We start from the raw sequence: 16017 nt of genomic DNA, 5'->3' as shown, positions 1-16017 counted from the left end.
TATTATTGCAACTATACTATTAAGTATTATTGGTATTATACTAAAATAAAAAAAAATTGGTTTCGTCGATCTTAATTTTAGATCGTTAAATCGAGATTATTTTATTAGAAATAACGTGTACATTTATATATGTATGTGCAAAAGAGAGAGAGAGAGAAAGAAGAAAAGGAAGAGAGAGAGAAAGAAAGAGAAAGAAAGAAAGAAAGAAAGAAAGAGAGAGCATGAGGTTGACAGCTCGGCGATCGAAACTCAATTTGGTTTTATCTATCTAGTCGCATTCTCTCGATAAATGGACAAGGGAATCGATTTAAATTCTTCAAGAGAAAGGCCCAATGGAAAAAAGAAACTCACGTTGATCCGATCTTTTTAAATAGCAAGTTCCGAGACGCGCTTTGATAAGCATCGTGCTATCTTTCCCTACTCTCCTTTTTCTCTCTCTCTCTCTCTCTCTTCTTTCGTTCATGCCGAAAAAATAAAACGAGGTCGACTCGTTTAAAAAAGAAAAGAAAGGGAAAGAAAAGAAAAAAAAGAAAAGAAAAACAGTAGATAAATAAATGCGATAAAATGAAAAAAAAAAAAGAAAGAAAAAACAAGAAGGGCGGAGGGGAAAGAAAAAATAAAGAAAGACGTCGAGATCAGCGAGAAATAAAAACGAAAGCGACGATTGTGCGAGATTTTTTGTTTACACGAACGATCGGAGTTTCATGTCGGTATCAGGGATTTAAACAAAAAGAGAAAAAAAAAGAAATTTGTTTTGATCGGGGATTCCATGAAAATATTTTTTGAAGATCGCAAAATCCAGCATATTCTTTTAAACAACAGATCCTATTCGCGTCAATAAGCGTGACGTTGTTGATTCGTCGTTTATTGCTCCTAACACGAATATCGTTTCCGATAATAATTATTCGACGAATAGACACTCACGCGTAAACAATAGAAATTTTTTGATAAAAGACATTAGAATTCCCCTCGGAACGCTTGAATTTTTTGATAGAACCCTCAGGACTCAAATACGGAACAAGTAAATTTTTTGGCAATACCCTCAGGACTCTAAGCGGAATAACTCGACTTTTTTTCTTCTTTTTTGTTCTTTTTTTTTTGTTCTTTTTTTTCTCTTTGATTGGTACTAACAGGATTTCCCCAAGGGACATAGTTTTGGTAATCGGTGGTCTAAACGATTTCCTGGCCTGACGTTTTCGATGACGTTGAAATAAAATAAAAGTTTCAATCGTTAAAATACGTATTTACAGAACGAAGAAGCCCCGCGTTCGCGCTCAAGGCAACGTATTTACATGGCCTCCTTTTCGATTGACACAGCTTTGACACGATTACGACGACTTTAGTATCCTCCGGTCGAAAAAAGTGGAGAAATGTCTTCGGCCTCTTAAATGAGCTGACATAGAACACGAATAGCTAACTAACACCAATGTTATTTGCCGACTGAATTTGTCCTGCAATCAAGATATAAATACATATCTACAGACACATCTATATACATACATTTTTATTTATTTATCTAGTATGCTTATATATATGTTCGGAGTATAAAAATCGTCATAATTTTTCAGCTACATTTTCAGCTGCACTACCGACAGATAATTAAAAAAGAATTATATTTCAAACGAAAAATTATCCATGCCCGATCGTCAGCAAATTACAAAAATTAAAATTACCGAAATAGAATATTATGTCGTACGGATGACAACAGTACACGTTTATGGCAATTTTCAATTTCTCTGTGGCCGACAGTCGAGTAAAACGATTTTCAAACGGCAAACGTGACATTCACTGAAACAAAGAAAGAAAAAAAGAGAGAGAGAGAGAGAGCAAAGATAGCCAACAAAAATGGAATACAGCTACATATATTATAGATATTTGTATATAAAGAAAAGCTTTCCATTCACTCTTTGGTCACGTCGAACGCAACGAGTCTTTTGATTTTTCAACAAAAATTGTTCATGACAAAAAGGCCGGTCGATTTATTTTTGAAATTTTCATGAGAACTAAGGGAAGAGAGATAAAGAAAGAAACAAGAGAGAAAGAAAGAGAAAATAATATTCTCTCGATTTTCGTCGTTGGATCACCGAGATATACAAAATTCCGAATTCGTGGATTTCTAAACGAGAACAGAATTATAAGTGGTCTGATCCCTGAGATTAATTCAGAAATAGATAGGATCTAGCGTATCGGGCCTATACGGTGAAACCATTCTCTTACTCGCGCATATCCCGTTGAAATATTATCCATATCCCGGAACTTATTTAATTATACTCTACTGGAAACTCTAGATTTAGTTCGTTTGAAAGTAAATTTTACACAATCGATGTATATACATATATACATCTATGCTGCATATCTGTGTATGCGCAGCTGAATCATCAATGAAACTAATATTATCCTTTTTTCTTTTTTCCTTTTTCCACGTATCACAAATTTCTACGATAACAAATCTGTAATTTAGAGATATTAGTTTCCACGAGTATAGTAATTGAATGAAGTAATAATATTTTTATTTATTATTATCTTTTCCTTTTTTATGTATAATATATTAATCGTATAATAAATGTATGATTTGGAATCTATGATTTGAATACGAAAATTTGATAATCGACACACACACATACATATACAAATATCTATGCGCAAGTGAAACACCAAAAAAATTTTAATTTGTATATTATAATTTTATAAATATATATATATTATATATAAAAAATCTATGGTTTATAATATCGTGATATTAGATTCTTTGAACGATATTGAAAAGTAGATTTGTTTCATTCATATCACAGATACTATTCACATTGCGTCACTTGAATTCTAATATACATACGTACGAGTTTTACGACGGTTCGCAAAAGTTATTAAAGTTTTCGACAGTAGAAACGTTTCTCTTCTATATACAATTCTATGTACACACGTATATACGTTTATCTGTATGCATATGTACAGTAGAAAATTCTTGTCGAGTCCAATAACACCTGCAAGTCGGCATTTCACGGTGCATTTAGTATGTTTCTAATACCACATGCTTTTAAAGCACACAGTCGACTATTACCAAGAGTATTATCTCTTTTAATTCTACTTCTAATTCTAATTCAATGTTATTTCTAACGTTTCTCTCGCGAATATAACTTAAGAAAGAATTCTTTCTTTTTCCTATCCTTTTTTCTTTTATTTTTTAACGAAAGACAGAATAAAAAAGATAAAATTGCAATTTATGATGATACGATTATTATGTTTTCAACGCACGTAAAGGTATCTACGTATAGATTAATTCTAGAATGAACTCTTTAAAAAAAGGAACAAGAAAAAGAAAAAAAGAAAAAGAGAAAAAAGAAAAAAGATCTATTCTTTCGTCTATGAAGAATCCTCGAGGAAGGTCGATGTAGAAACGAGTTTCTTAATTACACCCAGACTCTCAGAATTTCTTGGATAATTAATTGATGAGTGGGTAAGGGTTAAGTGAAAAAGGTTAAGGGTTGAGATTCGACGGTCGAAGTAATTACTCACCCTTAAAACCATTAAGATCTGTATTCTGTATACCTATAAGTTTTTGCCAAAGCAACAGTTTTTCTTTTTTTTTTTTTTCTTTTTCCCTTTGTCAATGTGCACACACATTTTGCATTTTATTCATCTATAGAAGTATATTCGTAAGTACGTAGGTACATGCATACATATGTACATGTATAATATCTAGATATCCTGAAATTTCTCTCTCGTCTGTTTTCGTTACGGGATGTAGTGAGAATCGTGTTACAATAGGTAACAATGTTACGAATAATGAAATTAATTCTATTATCAGAATACAACAACTTTAATACACTAGTCGTAAAACTAGTACTAGAATATGATAGATTTTAATAACCGAACTCCCTTTTATATTCTATCCTTAATTCTATTAACTCAATTTAACCGGTTTAATATAGCGACTCGTTTTCTCTAATCACATTATTTACGCGGTCGGAACATCAAACGAGCGAGCCTCTTTCCCTCGTCGTGATTGAGCAAATTTTTTCATTTACCTACTTTCCGTCGTTTATGTATCTACCGTAATTTAACTTCAACGAAATTTTCTCTGTATTTCTTTTATAAACAAGTCAGGAGAAGAATCGTTAAAATATCTCTGCTTTATCTTTTTTCTAACAACGATAAAAAATAAAACAAGAATATATACATATATATATATATATATATATATATATATATATATATATACATATCGATAAAACTAGAGAGAAAAAGAAAGAGGAAGAGATATAAAGAAAGGATTTTTTAATAGATTTCTTTTCTTTTCTCATCACTCTTTAATAAAAAAAAAATAAATAAATAAAAATAAAAGAAAAGAAATATGCAAAGAGGATCTAATTAAATACAAAGTCCCTTTCGAAGGTACAACATATGGTAAAGACTAAAGTACGCAGCGGTTAATACATAATGCATTTCATTATAGCGTATTATTTCGTAACGAAAGATCGCCCTTATTAGTTAGACGTGAACTACGTTGTCCTATGGGATGAAAGAGATATACATAGATAGAATGATAGATAGATAGATAGATAGACAGAGAGAGAGAGAGAGAGAGAGAGAGAGAGAAAGGGAGAAAGGGAGATTGCTTTAAGTGCTACACTTTGACGTTGAAAGCCTTCCCATATTAGACTATAATTGTGTTCCCATAAAAATCACGTAGCTTTAACGTGTCGAGCCTTCCTCGTAATCCGATAATGTCATTTTCTTTTTTTTTTGCTATTTCTTTTTTTTTTTTTTTTAATTCACTTGCGCAAAATTTTTATCATTCGATTTCCGAGAAGAAATATTATGATCTAGGAAAGAAATATTATGATCTAATTATTTCCACTATTTTTAGTTTATGCAGGCTAATCTAGACAACAGCTGGCAAGCACTGATAGCTAATCGTTTTCAAACGAAATAGAAGATACGATAAAGTTTGAATGTCTGTGTGTATATATGCAAATACATACAGGTAAGGGAGATTTTAGTTTGATCGGCTTATAAAATTTAAAATTCGTGGATATATTACGAGGTAAAGTTAATAATTCCATATATATTTATACCTATGTACGTACTACATAGTATATGTATATATATATACGCATATATATATATATATATATATATATTTCTTTGGCAATAAAATTGTTAATTAGACCTACGCACTTAATAATGTTAAAGGGTGGACATATAAACACATTTAACTTTTCTATAAAGAACATTCAATTATATTGTGAACACAATACAAGAAGCACGACAAAAACACAAAAGCTTTCATGTGCACGAGCGAGAGCGAAAGAGAGGGAGAGAAAGAGAAAGAGAGAAAAACTAACATAGAGTAGATTTTATTATATTTTACGACAAAAAATATTACTTCCCTTCTATGTTTACATGGTAAGCATATTGCGACATTATAATACTTTTTAATGCTAATAACGTCAGTAAAAGCGAATTAATTAGACGTTTTTCCTTCGTAAATCTCATCTTGACGATGTTAATCCCATGTCTAGCATGAAAGCCCGGTGAGCTTAATATTTTCTCTTATAATAAATAAATCAAATATAAAATAAATAAATAAATAAATAAATAAATAAGCAAATAAATAAATAATTTCTTCATTTTGTTGTCTAGATTACGTTTCTCTGCTAATAATACTGAGATTCATACGATAATAAGAGAGCACTTCAAATATTGACATTTGTTTTACAAAAATCTAATAAATATAGAATAAATATCGTTTGTAGGTTATGCAAATGTATTACTTACATAAATATAAATATATAAATAAAGAAAACGTACTCTTTTCGATATATTACTATGACTTCAAATTAAATTTAAATATCGATACAATATATCCGATGCATTTTTCCCAAATGTGATTTTTTCTCTACTTGAATATGTGTGTACATATATACGTAAATTCATATTCCGCGTAAGAAAACAATTTTCAAAGCTTAGTCGTGGATCTGTTTAGAAAGTAATTTCTAAGGTAGATTTACTACGTTCTCCTCGATATGATAACACGAATCGAGTTTTCTCCCTTATAGTTATCTAGCAAAAGATCTTCGAAGAAAAAAAGGAAAAGAAAAGCAAAAAAAAGAAACCTTCCAACGCTAATCCAAAAAATATACCATAGATAGATAAGTATATCTAGGCCTAATGGAAGAAAAAGAAAAAAGGAAATAGTGTTTCCCTTTGGAGTATATCTACTGTTATCTTTTCCCGAATAAGGACAAATATTCTCGTAAATCTTTATAACCTTTCATATCCATTCACAAAAGAACGTAAACTATGTATGTATCTATGTGTGTATATATATATATATATGCTCTATATCTCGATATTATTAAAAACTATTTCTTTCACTTGCCCTTTTTCTTTTTATTCTTCATAACTTTTATACAAACAGAAATATTTCATTGTAATGAAAAAAAAAAAAAAAAAATAAAAAATAATAAAAAAATAAAAAAGAAGAAAATGTAGAGTGACAGTGAATATCGAGGGATTGATGTGTTACTCTTGTGAGTCATAAAAATCAATTCGCACGTTCGAACAATTCGTTCTCACTGGAGAAAGAAAGAAAAACTTTCAGTGGGAAGAAGGAAACTTGCCACGGAAAAAGTAAGATAGAAAAAGAAAAATAGAAAAAATTGAAAGATTCTAAAGGCTACGGTACTTTTTATATCGTCCAAGTATTTTATCTTACTTTCTAAGAAATATGAATAATTTTGTACGTAATAAATGGAAAAGGGTTATTATTGTTTTTGTCATTATCATTTTCATAGCAATGCGCTATGAAATACAAAAGAAAAGAAAAAAATTACTTGTCCTTTCTCTCTCTCTCTCTCTCTCTCTCTCTCTCTCTCTCTCTCTCTCTCTGTCTTTTATTATTCGCATAATTATGCGCGCGTGTTTAACGAGAGAGAGAGAGAGAGAGAGAGAGAGAGAGAGAAAGAGAAATAGAATAGAGAGTAACGTCGTTACTTAAGCTTGCGTGCATTTTAAAATGGAGGCCTGAGTTTCTTTTCTATTCACCCTTTGCTCTAAATACGATTTCTCTGTTAAAGTTATCCTTCTTCTTTTTCCTTTTTTTTTTTTCTTTTTGCAAATGTGAATGTTTTGAGTTGTGCACTTGAGCGCGTGTAGTTGTTTGAACGAAACTTTTTCCCTCTTCTTTTTTCTTTGTTTACTTTTAGTTTTTTTATTATACAAAATATATCTTCGCTCGCAACTGACCGAGTAATTATATCTTCCTTTCATCGGTTTAAAGCTATGATAGCATAGAATCAACCAATTACTTAATCTCACTCGCCGACGTTAATAATTTCCGGGGCTGCGTGTTAACCAAGGTTTTACTTCCACTTTATGCGAGATATTTACTGGGAATTGGATCATACTATATTCAGTGTGAAAATGTGTATGTGTATGTGTGTGTGTGTGTGTGTGTGAAAGAGAGAGAGAGAGAGAGAGAGAGAGAAAGAGAGATTATACCTTGTACGTAATCAGAGCGTGTTTGTCGCGTGTGTTAATAGTAATCGAGTTTATTATTATCATGTGTATATCTTGATAATTAACGACCTTCGAGTTTCGATCCAATCTACGTAGAGTGGTAAAAAAGAAAAGAAAAGAAAGAAAGTATGTTAATTAGACATTCTTTCGGAATTTATCTCAAGAAATTTCATTCGACTAATGCAACGCTCATCGGATAAAAAAGTGTCAAAAGAGTTTCACGATTAATAATATATGAATATTATAATAATAAACTATTAAATATTCTCTACGTACTTCTAATATAAATTATTAAATAACGTAAGTAGTTAGAGATAGCGTTCATTTCGAGTATTTTTTTAAACGAAGAAATAGATATATCCACGTATGTTTTATCTAAATAATCGAGAGATAAAATAAAAGATTAGAATTTATTTCATAAAAAGAAAGGAAAATTGGATCGATTATTTCGAGTATAAACATATGGTTCTTCGTTTGATAGGAAGCACGCAGACATTAACAGACATAGGTGTGTGTGTGTGTGTGTGTGTGTGTGTGTGTGTGTGTGTGTGTTGTGTGTCATGGCGTTGGAATAAAGTAAGCGAATAATGATCAACGTCTGTACTCTCTATATACCAGCCATCTTTAAATAAACTCTCGTAAAATGTTCAAGAAGAATTTATAGGGTAAACCGTTAAACTCGATTCGTTTACTTGTTAGAACATGTAAATGTTTCGTTTGTCTTGAAAATAATTTCATTTTCAAAAAGGGGTCATATATAAAAATCTTATACTTCGAATTAAGTGAAATATTTTTATCAATTGATCATATTACAAAGATGTATAATAAAATTTTATTTTATTTAAATTACAAAACGATAAGACGTAGTCAAAGATTTCAGATTAAACGTAATTGCATTCTACCCGGCTATTTCTGAATCAAATTATTCAACTCTCTCTCTCTCTCTCTCTCTCTCTCTCTCTCTCTCTCTCTCTCTCTCTCTCTCTCTCTCTCTCTCTCCCTCTCTATCTATCTATCTTTCTCTTTCTCTCTATTTTACTTCTGCAAAAGAATTTATCGAATTATACATCACCGATTTAAATTAATTATTCTATTATTTCCTTCGTCGAATCCTCGTTTTAATCGCATTCATTGCACGCTTAACGAAATTCCCGATATTGACAAATCCCCATGATTTTATCAAAACCTTTAAAGAATAATTCTACATTTCGTCAATTTTCATATTTCCCTTAAAAGAATGATATTACGATTTAATAATAAATTTACTTGATAATAACGCGTTCGATGACATATATATGTACATACGTTTGTACGTACATATTTGTTTCTTTTTCGACGATACAATATAAACGAAAATATCGATCTTCTTTGATTACAGATGAGGAATACAAATTTGCTGTGATCTGTAAGAAAAAAAGATCGAAGGAAAGATCCAGACTGGAAGGATTAAGAGAGATCGAGTAAAAGATGCGGTTCCTCGTGGAGAGCCGCTCGACAACCGATCGGAAAGGTATCGTCAAGGATGATTCGTTGGATCGGAATGTTGGCTCTGGCCAGATCGTGGAAAACAATATCATCAGCAACATCATCAGCGACAGCAAAGGAAGGTGTACGAAGAAAATTATTATCAACGATATCGATAAAATTAGTTTTAAAGACGATCGTATTATCATCGAAGGTAATAAAACGTTCGATAGGCTCGACGGGATTATTAAAAAAATTCGTGAAAACGACGGAGCCATCGAGCACGAGAACAATATCGAGGAAGTCGAATACGAGGAGTTGGTGGACGTTGCGATCAAGGAGATCTGCGATTTCTGGGAATGTATGTCATCTATCCGCTCGACGAGCTTCTTCGATTATATGAGAATCCTTTCCGCGAGTCCTTCGAGTCATTGACCTTGAACGTTAACGGGAATAATTCTGTTTCGTCTAGTTCGAGTGGCTATCACGAGCGAAATCGTAATTATCGTCGTTCAAGTATCGTCAAATCGGTCATAATTGATAAAAATGATGAATATGACGATCGAACGAGAACAGAGGAAGTTAATTTGAGGAGCGAACGTAAAAAGGATAATAATAATAATAATAATAATAATAATAATAATAGTAATAGTAATAATAATAATAAAAAGAAAATCAAGAAGGTTAAGCAACAAGGTGGTAAATCCAAACGAAGGGAGGAGCCATCACGTTACGATAACGATAACGATAATCTCCCTCGAGATAAGGCGAGGCAGGTGCCTCGAAAAAAAGGACGGAATATGCAAAACAATCGAAATAACGCTGGCGACGATGCCTCTGCCGCTACAGCCGCCATCGCAGCTGCTGCAGCCGCCATTGCTGCTAATAATCCTTTGAAGGACCTCACGCAACCGAATCTTAACGATTCTCTCAAACAGCACAATGTCAACGCTCTCAAACTCGTCCAAACTGGTAAGTCTTTGTATTACTATCGTCGAATTAATTTTTTTTATTTTCCGCGATTATCACGATATTGTCTAAATTTATACAGATTATTTAGATTTTATTATGTTATCCCGATTAACGTTCTTATATCATTCAAATTTTCTAATAATAAAATATAGTTATCGATAGATCTGATTCAATCTATTTTTTCTTCTTTTTCTTTATTTTTTTTTTTTTTTTTTTGTATAAACAAATCGATAAATTATAATCGTTGAAGATTTAATTTTTAACGATGTAATTTAAGATCGATCGAATAATTGTTGGAATTTTCAAATGAAAATCTATCACAAAATGTCGAATACATTTCGCTCTAAATTTCTATTCTATTAACGATAACAAGAGACTCGAGAAGATCGAAGAATTATTATCCTGGTTTTCGCCTAACAAATATAACGGCAGATCGATCTAACACAAGAAAACTAAATACCAACTAATGTAAGACATCATTATATAGTCAATGGGAAAGTCTGTCGGCTAGATTGGATTGAAAGCTTTGAAACGGTACTAACGATCTTAAATTATTTTACCTTCGACCCTAACTATTCCTCTTGTAATCGAAAGTATCAAATTTCTTTTTTCTTTTTTTTTTTTTCTTTTCTCTTCCTTTTCGTGCTACTCAAATAATAAAAGAAAAAAAAATCAAGTCGGTTGAAAAACTCATCAAAAAAACTAATCTGTAAGTTTACTCATTATTGGCAATGAAAATTCGCGGTTTTTTTTCGAACGAAACCGAGCTATTGCTAAATTAATGAAACAAAATGTAAATCAGAACGTTCCCATGCATATATCTTTGAAAATTTACATACACACACATTTATCGAATTTATGTTATATATTAGTCGTCTCTCTTTGTCCCTTTCTCTCTCTCTCTCTCTCTCTCTCTCTCTCTCTCTCTCTTTCTCTCTCTCTCTCTCTCTTTCGCTCTCTGACACGCATATACTTGGATAATAGTAAATATTAGATGACAAATACGATCGCGTATAGTACATACTCTATTATGAATAAAACGATATAGTTAGAGCAACGAGATGATCCTCCTACTTTTCAACACCCACGTTTTAACGCCTATCAATTCTCCCGGATTTGATTTATCGCACGTGGAAAAAGAGAAACAAAAATATAACTATGAAAACCTATCTTCTTGCGGTCAGACTCTAGATTGATCGCGAGTAAATTGCGAACTGGTGACGATAAAAACATGTTGAAATTTTGACAAAATGAAAATGTGAAAATAAATCAATCGATTTATGCTTTTAAATGTTTGCGCCTGTATGTATTATAAATAACGATCAATTTGTTTCATCCTAAATCTTTGATAAGTGCAATTATACGGATAATGGACGATAATTTTTCTCGAAACCTTTTTTATTTTTCTTTTTATTTGTTCTTTTTTCTTTCCTTTTTATACTCTCGTCGATTCTTTTCAACGATTTGAAGTGCTGGGCTAAAATAAAATAAGAAAAAAGAAAAAAAAAAAAAAAGATAGAAAAAATATTAAGAAGATAATCATATTTTATTTTGTCTTTCGTTGCAATTATTATCATAGATAAATCTTTAATTCATGACGTCAGATGTTAAACTTTTGATAAATATAGTCAGGTGTATGGTAACAAACGATAATTTTTTACATCGAAATTTTCTTTCTTTTTTTCTTTTTTTAACTGCTACCCTTCCATTCTTTTAACGATCTGTGCTAAAATAAAAAAAAAAAAACAATGAAAGTAAAGAAAAAAGAAATATATATATATATACATACATAAAAAAGATATTTGTAATTATTTCTTCTTTTTCCTCAATTATTATGCTTGACAAATCTTTAAATAGACTTCTTAAGAATAATTGAATAATTCAATAAATTCTTTCTTTCTTTCCCGCTTTCTCTTTTTTTCTCTCTGAACAATATACGTAGAATTTACGTGAAAGGAATTTCAAGAGAGAGAGAGAGAGAGAGAGAGAGAGAGAGAGAGAGAGAGAGAGAGAGAGGTACCTATATAAAATTCTTCTTTGATTCGTCCTGTCTTCCTCGTTGAAGCGAAAACTTTCCTTACAAAGACAGAGTGAGAAAATCGAATGGCACGCGCACCTTCCTAAAGCACGCGAAACTTTCGTAACAACGACGACGATGACGAAGATGACGAAGACGACGAAGAGGACAATGACGAGGAAGGGAAAGTAGCTTTGGAAAGCACTTGGTTCGCCACGAAGCTCTAACCCTAACTTTCAGTAACTTGTGCCTACCACCTTCGAACTTTATTTTACGACGCTCTAGACTGTCTCTCTCTCTCTCTCTCTCTCTCTCTCTCTCTCTCTCTCTCTCTCTCTCTCTCTCTCTCTCTCTTTCTCTCTCTCTCTCTCACTCTCTCTCTTTCTTTCTCTCGTTCGTTACCTATCACTTCGATCAGCTGATCTTTTTGACCCTTTAAGAACTAAGCTCGTATAACCATCTACAGTTCTTACTATCCTTACCAAAGTATTCACGTTCGACCATTATAACGAATATTAAATTATCTTATTATCTAATTTAAAAGTCATATATTGTGTTAAGTAATACATTTATCATTTTATTATATTTTACGCTTGGTATCTATCTATCTATCTATCTATCTATCTATCTATCTATTTATCATATACATGTGTATATATATATATATATATATATATATATATATATATATATTATAGTATTTTGGTTTAACAATACGAAGCTAATCCTTATTAATCGGTAAATAATTTGTAGTAATCGGATCACAGATGAAAATATAATAGTATCAAATTAAAAATAATTACAGTAATACCTTATTATCTTAATCGAAATAAAATTGAAATCGGATTAGAAATATATATTATATACACGTATTAATCGTAAGCTTTAGAAAACGTGACCGACTCGATCGTTGTCTTATGCTCGACTAACTTGCTCCTTACGTCACCTTTCGTAGATACGTACCAGATAACATAAAGCAAAATGTAAACACGAACGAATTGAGAAACTAATGAACGAAACTTTCGAATATATATATATATATATATATATATATATATATTCCTATCTACGTATACAGATATCTACGTGAACGATTAATTAAAAAATTACGAACTATTTGAACGACCAATGAATTGTAATCAATAAATCTCGCGTTATTTCCACAACACAAAAAAAAATACGATCGTTTCTCTCTCTTTTTTTTTTTTCATTTCTCTCTATCTCTATTTTATAAAACATCACGTTGTAGTTAGTTCAGCATATATGCGCTTATTTATCAAATTTTCCTCTCTTAAATTAATCCTCGAAAAACACGACTGAGAAAGACCGCAGTAAAACATCGACTATGTTGCCGTTGATTTCACGCCATGATGAAAATCACCGAAATCGTTGCCAAATCTTTATCTCTCTCTCTCTCTCTCTCTCTCTCTCTCTCTGTCTCCCCCCCCCCCTCTCTCTCTCTCTTTCTCTCGTTTGCTTTCTTAAGAGAGCCAATAACGAGCGAAACGTTTGCCAGATTTCAAGGTAACATGTCCAGCTGACGAAAAAAAAAATTTTTTTTTCTTTTTTTTTTATTCCTTTTTTCTTTTTTCTTCATTTTCTTCTTTTTTCTTCTTCCAAGGGTTGAACAAAACTCGCGAGTTTTCGAATACTGTAACACTCTTATTATTTCTTTTTTACCTTTTATTTTTTTCATTCTTCTTTGCTTTATACAGTGTGCCTCATTTTGAATATGACATAGTTTTTCCATTTTTACATTTTCTTTCTTTCTCTCTCTCTCTCTCTCTCTCTCTCTCTCTCTCTCTCCCTTTCTCTTTTTTTTCTCCTTTTTTCTTCGCCGCATTTCATCTAGACTTAGCATCTCACGTTTCTGTTCCGCAGCTCTCGACCCTTAAGCTTTATGTATTATTTCACAAGAACCCATTGAATAATCTTGCACGAAACGCGTTCGATAAACACGTTACTCCTTTCTACGTGACGTAAATTAACTTTATGTATACTCTTCCCTTTGAGACAGTAATCGTCTCGACGATAACTATACCGACGACATTGTAGAACATTGCATAAGGGAACGTTTTACAAGGTGATTGTTTCACACTGACTAAACACGAATTTTCCTCGACAGAAATTTTAATTCTTATCTTGAAATTCTTGAAAAAATTCCGATTATAAAAGTGAACTTTATTGGCTAATACAAAATTGATTAATTTGATAAATACACATGACATACTTTCGATAAATATCATAAATATATATATACATAATTTTTTTTTCTTTTTTTATATGTAATAAAATTCACATCGGACTATGAATTTCTTGAAAAAACAAATATTTTTTTAATAAAAATATTTTATTACGAAAATAATATAATAATATGGTATAATACTCATATAATATTACAATTTATACGATAATGAATTTTATCATATACATACATATAAATATAAATATAAATATATATATATAATTTTTATAGAATTTATTTAACATTTTTTCGAAACTTTCATAATCGATAAATGAATTCTAGAAAAATCGGTCAAATGTAAAATAAAATAAATACAGAGAAGAGATAGAGAGAAAAAAGAAAATAATGAGAACTTAAGAAATACATTTTTCATGAGCTCATGAGAACGAAGCCAGCTGATCGGTAAAGGAAGATTTATTAGATTCGCGGAATATTTGATCATCGTTCGAGAAGCCAATGATGAAGGAAGAGGCTATTCGGCCAATCATAAAAGATGATCGATCTTCCTTGATATTGATGTTTCATCCTTTTATCTTATTTTAGTCTCTCTCTTTCTCTTTTTCCCTATCTTTCTTTCCTATTCTTTCTGGTAATAGGACAACTGTCCTTTCTCATCGACAAACAGAGAAAACCAGAGGCAGGAAGAAATCGAATGAAATTTTTTTGTATCCCCCTTTCTGTCAATACACATATAGCTATCTATCCACAATACACACACGTACACACACACACACACACAGACAACCAAAAGGGTAGCTTTGGCTTCAAGCCATTAACAAAAGAAAAAGAACGAATAAGATGTTCGAGAAACGATAAGATGTGTCATTGAACAAGTTGGCAGGCAGTAGTATTATCGAGAGACCATTTTTTTTTCTTTTCGTTATTTTTGTCCTTTTTTCTCTTTTTTATAGTCGAATCAAAGGAATACGACTTGGTCTCATAAATTTTCGTCTCGTAAATCGTTCCAATCATTGTCGAAAGAACTCGTATCATTTATCCATTATAGTATTATCTTCTCCCTTTACGAGCATCGTGTGCCTTATTGTTCTCAAATGCAAATCCCTACAAGTGGAATATATTTGACAAACTGTATTATAACGAAAAGAGATCGAAAAATTTTAACGTTCTTTTCAACAACGATTATTTATGAGAATACACAAAGTATCCAAATGTTCACTACGATGATCACATCGTGCTTGGTTGAATTCAAATATCGATAATACGTGATAAATTACACACATCTATGGATTAAATGATTTGTTTTTAATTATTGCAAGTTCGCTAATGGACAATTTGAATATTCATTATAACATATGTATAGGACTCTGACGAACCGTAACGATTAATTCCATGCTTTTGTCTACGCGATATATAGATATATTAATGCATCTATTTCGATGAATTTGATAAGAAAAGCGGTAATGGTTTTTGAGAATTCAACGCATCACGTTCGGATAATGGTGTTGATTATTATTTTGAACCATATTCGGAAAATCAACGACTTTACATAATTATTACGAAATTTTTATTTAAAAAATACGTAACGAGAACAAAAAGATAAATAAATAAAACAAAACAAAACAAAACAAAACAAAATGAAATTGATTTGTCATTGGAACAAAACGATAAACAAAATATTATCTCCATTGTCAGAGTGGATTTGTTTTTTGAAGCTGTCACTCTTGAATTACTCGACACTCGTACGGACGTATTAAAAAAGCTTAGTGCTTCGTCGTGATGTTATTGAAAAAAAAAGTGGAAGAAAAAAAGAACACAAAAAAAAAAAGCAGGACGAAAA

The 16017-nt window shown here is 31.3% G+C and overlaps 1 protein-coding gene across 5 annotated transcripts in view; it reads left to right on the top strand.

Annotated features, from left to right (window-relative positions):
* The window catches only part of LOC122629283, a 60526-nt gene that overhangs the window by 10060 nt on the left and 34449 nt on the right, over nucleotides 1-16017 (top strand). For all 5 annotated transcript variants that reach the window (XM_043812540.1, XM_043812543.1, XM_043812544.1 and 2 more), the window contains exon 2: nucleotides 8900-9957. In XM_043812540.1, the coding sequence (XP_043668475.1) occupies nucleotides 9345-9957 (613 nt within the window). In that variant the 5' untranslated portion in view covers nucleotides 8900-9344. The remainder of the gene's footprint in view (nucleotides 1-8899; nucleotides 9958-16017) is intronic.

This window comes from Vespula pensylvanica, chromosome 5 (assembly GCF_014466175.1).
Source record: "Vespula pensylvanica isolate Volc-1 chromosome 5, ASM1446617v1, whole genome shotgun sequence".
Classification (NCBI taxonomy): Eukaryota; Metazoa; Arthropoda; class Insecta; order Hymenoptera; family Vespidae; genus Vespula; species Vespula pensylvanica.
This window is presented reverse-complemented; position numbering and strand designations above follow the sequence as displayed.